This window comes from Coregonus clupeaformis, chromosome 31, assembly GCF_020615455.1.
Source record: "Coregonus clupeaformis isolate EN_2021a chromosome 31, ASM2061545v1, whole genome shotgun sequence".
Taxonomy (NCBI): Eukaryota; Metazoa; Chordata; class Actinopteri; order Salmoniformes; family Salmonidae; genus Coregonus; species Coregonus clupeaformis.
The window spans coordinates 36,110,394-36,115,557 of record NC_059222.1 but is presented as its reverse complement, the minus strand read 5'-3'; the positions used below and the strand labels follow the sequence as shown (position 1 = coordinate 36,115,557).

The 5,164-nt window shown below is 42.7% G+C and overlaps 1 protein-coding gene across 1 annotated transcript; it reads left to right on the top strand.

Annotated features, from left to right (window-relative positions):
• The first annotated feature begins 184 nt into the window (after positions 1–184).
• Positions 185–4,430, top strand: LOC121547097 (E3 ubiquitin-protein ligase TRIM35-like). The gene is made up of 7 exons (XM_041858205.2): positions 185–415; positions 757–1,183; positions 1,886–1,981; positions 2,102–2,332; positions 2,428–2,450; positions 2,536–2,654; positions 2,799–4,430. Exons 2-7 carry the CDS (start codon positions 788–790, stop codon positions 3,347–3,349), a joined length of 1,416 nt encoding a protein of 471 aa, XP_041714139.1. The 5' UTR covers positions 185–415; positions 757–787; the 3' UTR covers positions 3,350–4,430.
• Positions 4,431–5,164: the final 734 nt, after the last annotated feature.

Below are 5,164 nucleotides of genomic sequence, written 5' to 3'. Positions count from 1 at the left end.
GATGTTACCATTTGCTATGTTGTGCCATGGTCTACAAATATAAAGATGGTTGTTGGAATTTTGTAGTGGGTAAAACTGCTATGCAGGTCAATAATAATGCTTTAGAGAGAATAAAACATACAGGGAATAAGTGCACATTGTGCAAATCCACTGTCATTGGCCCTGTTTGAATACATTTCCGCATGTATTCACAAGGGTGGGGTCCATGTTAAGTATTCAAACAGGACCAGAGACTATTGAAATCTGACCCAGGTTCACAGTAAACTCCACCCCCGAGTCACCTGACGACTAATGTGCATCTCAGTGCTGTAACTTTAATAACTCTCCAGGACTCATGTCTGTCTGACACAACACAACTCTGGGATTTTATTTGGATTGTTCTGAAATATCAGGGTGTTAAACCAACCAATACAAGGTAATATCATCAAAACTGTGACCTTTACGTGCAATTAGACTTTTTTTTTAAAACAAGTGCCTCTTTAAGACTAACTTAAAAAGTGACTAACGTTAAAAGTGAAAGTAACTTTCAGATATCATTCCATGACAGGAAGTGACACGGTCACGTCTAGATGGGATATAGCTTTTGTCAAATTTACATCAAAAGTAGATGTTTTTGCATTTTAGCTAATCCTAACCCTTTCCCTAACCTTAACCTAATTATCCTAACTTGCTATGTTAATTGTCCTAACCTGCTGCGTAAGTTATCCTAAACCTGCTATGAAAAGTCAATTTTGACAAAAGCTGTATCCCTTCTAGACAAAGAAAACAAGTGACATCGTGTGAGAAAATGGCTTCTAGTTCGTCTCTCCCAGAGGAGGATTTCTCCTGTACGGTGTGCCTTGACATCTTGTCATGCAGCCACAGCTTCTGCCAAGCCTGTCTAAAGGAATGCTGGAAAGACAAGGAATCTCGGGAATGTCCAGTTTGCAGGAGAAGATCGTCTAAGGATCATCCTCTTACAAACCTCTCTCTAAAGAACCTGTGTGAGGCCTTACAGGAAAGGAGACAGACAGATCCGAAAAGTCCAACCACAGGGTCCAAGGTGCTCTGCAGTCTGCACAGTGAGAAACTCAGGCTGTTCTGTCTGGAGGATAAAGAGCCCATCTGTTTGGTGTGTCAGGTCTCAAAGAAACATAAAGCTCATGACTGCATCCCTGTAGCTGAGGCTGTACAGGATCACAAGGTAGGAGAAAGGTTTTGATAGAAAATAGGTGATAGATCAATACTAAAAAACTATGGAACATGAAGTTATAAATGTTTTCTTTATGAGTCCTCCTCATTTAGATAATAGATTGATTTTCTGCACATTGTGTTGACTGAATGATTGTGAATTTCATTTTCTGATACATTCTAAATAGTCTTAGAGATTGTCGTATCGGGTGAATGGTGGCAATTATTGCTGATAAACAAAGGAGTCCGCTCATACTGAACTTTGATCATAAGGTTTATTCAGATCACAAGCTTCAGCATAAGTTACAGGTGACATGCCCACCCGGAGAGCGACGCCTCAGAATGGCCGCTCTAACTTCTTATTCGTTTAACCCCTACTTATAAACAATGCAAAAAGATGGGCTCCCTCTTCTGGCCAATCACCAGTCTCCCCTGTCTACAACACACTTCCTGTCTGTTGTATGTGGCGTTACACTAAAACATTCCCTCTTGATACTAAAATTAACGTCCTCTCTGGTTCCACTTAAAACATTAACAACGTCATAATCTCAATACACGACAAGATCCTGAGTGAAAACATAGGTATCTCTGACATTGAATCTTAAAACAAGGATAAAAAGTCTCTGCAGTGATAGAGATGTGTTGTACAGACATGCTCTCTCCTATAAAGTGAGTCCAGAGGTTGTCTCCTCAGTGAGGTTCTGTTTCATTCCAGGAGGAACTCCAGACTGACCTGAAGCCCTTACAGGAGAAGCTGAAGGTGTTTAATGAAGTTAAACAAACCTGTGATCAAACAGCAGGGCACATTAAGGTTAGTATAAACCATGCTAAGTTGCAATAGTACAGCATGTATTGTTTGAATTGTAGCCTACATGTAGGATTTTATTCTGACAATAATTATAGAATGAGATATTCTTCTCACTTTCTCCAGAGCCAGGCCCAGCACACGGAGAAGCAGATCAAGAAGGAGTTTGAGAAACTTCACCAGTTTCTACGAGAGGAAGAGGAGGCCAGGATAGCTGCTCTGAAAGAGGAAGAGAAGCAGAAGAGTCAGAAGATGAAGGTGAAGATTGAGCAGATGAACAGAGAGATTTCATCACTTTCAGACACAATCAGAGCCATAGAGGAGGAGCTGAAAGATGAAGACATCTCATTCCTGCAGGTAAGGACTGCTCTCTCTCAGACATAGATTATAAATTAACTAAAAGATTGATAGATGAATCAATGATATTGATGACAATATACTCTACTTTCCAGAACTTCAAGACCATGAAGGAAAGGTATGTGATCTGCTTCTCGTCTCTCGCTTCTCTGAGGTTGTGAACCCAACCCCACAGAAGTGCTGACTCCTGAATGTTATTCTAGATCCCAGTGCACAATGCCGGATCCACAGCTGTTGTCAGGGGCGCTGATAGACGTGACCAAACACCTGGGCAACCTGAAGTTCAGAGTCTGGGAGAAGATGCAGGGGATCGTCAAACACAGTGAGTACTGGATAGGAGAGAACATGATTGAGAATATTGTAATATAGATTTGAATTAAGTAGGCTTTTTTAAGTAGTATTCTTAGTGTATATGAAAAAAAATACATGGTATAATGTGTGGAATATCTCTGCCTTTGTTCTGAAGCTCCTGTGATTCTGGACCCCAACACTGCATCCCCCTGTCTCTCTCTGTCTGATGATCTGACCAGTGTGAGTCAGACTGGCCCAAAGCAGCAGCTCCCTGAAAACCCTGAGAGATTCACAAAGTACCCATCTATTCTGGGCTCTAAGGGGTTCAGCTCAGGTAAACACTGCTGGGAGGTGGAGGTGGGGGACCGTCCTATCTGGTTTATGGGCGTGGCTAAAGAGTCAGTTGACAAGAAAAGGGAGCAGACTGTATCACCAAAGAATGGAATCTGGGCTCTAGTGCAGAGGAGTGGTAAGTATAGTAATGGAATGGGAAAGACCCTCCTCCTGAAGAGGATACCCCAGAGGATCAGAGTACAGCTGGACTACGACCGGGGGGAGGTGTCCTTCTACGACTCCAAAGACATGACACTCATCTACACTCATAAAGACACATTCACTGAGACGCTCTACCCATACTTCTATATTGGATCATCTGGTGATGCCAAAAGCACTGGTGTACAGATCTGCCAATCAGAGGTGTCTCTGACAGTGATGTCATCCCAATGAGGTTGTGTGTGTGTTTGTGTGTGTGTGTGAGACAGAGAGAGAGAAACATGAGTCAACTATACTCATACTTCTGTCATTTTTCCTAATTAAAAAACTCAGTGGGGTCTCAACTTACTGTTGAGAGAATAGCAGTAAACATAAGGTGACATTTAGAAACTTAGTTGTTCATCAGCTGTTCTCCTCTTAAGTCACTCACTGACAGTCACTCAATTAGCCCATGTCAGTTAAAAATGTTTTGATTGGGAAATTAGTTTAGTTACTCTAGCCAGCTGTCTAAACATGTTGACATAATGGCTGAATTACTGAACGGGCATGCAGGGCACTTGCCAAGAGGCCCTGAGCTCCAGGGGGCCCCAATTGATTTTGTTAGTCACTTTCACTCAGATATCATATTAACATTGCATTAGTCATGTCAAAATGTGTAGAATGCAGGAAATTAGCTGTGAAACTACAAAATAATTGTTCTGTAACGCAAACTCATATGTTTACTTTTTGTTCATAAAATAATTGTTCTGCTAACATATCCCTCTGTACGTATTAAATTATAGTTTTTAATCCCGGTGCTGAGTTAATGTGAGTTAATGTGTAGCAGCTAATTGTACAGCAACCAATGTGATAATGGCTTGGGTAATTTCTGCCTGTTTGTACTCTTCTCCAAAAAGCATTTTAATGTTTTAAAATTGTATAGAAATTCAGTAAATGAGATAAAACAAATCAGTGAGACCCCTCCCTGCCCTGACCTCCAGGAGGCCCACATTGATTTTGTTAGTCACTCTCACTCAGATATAATTATTAACGTGATATAAGTCATGGCAAAATGTGTAGAATTGCAGGAAATTATCTGTAAAACTGCACAAATAAAATGTGTAGGTCAACTGATAGGGCAGCAGCAGCAGTAGACTGGTGACTCCAGGACCCAGAAACACATTGGACAGGCAGGAGAAAGAGAACATCAGCTTTAGAGGGGTCAGTACACTCTCCATAGATAATCCTGTGTGTGTGTGTGTGTGTTAGTAATAGGGGTGGTATAGTGAAGTGTTACTTTGTCTCAACTTAAAACAAATAAAACTGTCCTTTAGAATGGTGGGCCTCATGATTCACAGATATAAACCAGTGGGTGACGGCGTCGTCCTCCCCATTACTAATATGATAATAATTATAGTATATGTTCAAATATGGTCTCCCACTCTCTCTTCACTGTCTGTCTCTCTCCCTCCCACTCTCTCTCCACTGTCTGTCTCTCTCCCTCCCTCTCTTTCACTGTCTCTCTCTCTCTCTATCTCACTCTTCACCGTCTGTCTCTCTCTCTCCCTCTCTCTCTTCACTGTCTGCCTCTCTCCTTCCCTCTCTCTTCACTGTCTGCCTCTCTCCTTCCCTCTCTCTCTTCACTGTCTGCCTCTCTCCCTCCATCTCTCTCTTCACTGTCTGCCTCTCTCCCTCCCTCTCTCTCTTCACTGTCTGTCTCTCTCCCTCCCTCTCTCTCTTCACTGTCTGCCTCTCTCCCTCCCTCTCTCTCTTCACTGTCTGCCTCTCTCTCTCTTCACTGTCTGTCCCCCTCCCTCCCTCTCTCTCTTCACTGTCTGCCTCTCTCTTCACTCTGTCTCTCTCTCTCCACTGTTTCTCTCCCTCTCTCTCTTCACTGTCTGTCTCCCTCCCTCCCTCTCTCTCTTCACTGTCTGTCTCTCTCCCTCCCTCTCTCTCTTCACTGTCTGTCTCTCTCCCTCCCTCTCTCTCTTCACTGTCTGTCTCTCTCCATCCCTCTCTCTCTTCACTGTCTGCCTGACTCCCTCTCTCTCTCTCTTCACTGTCTGTCTG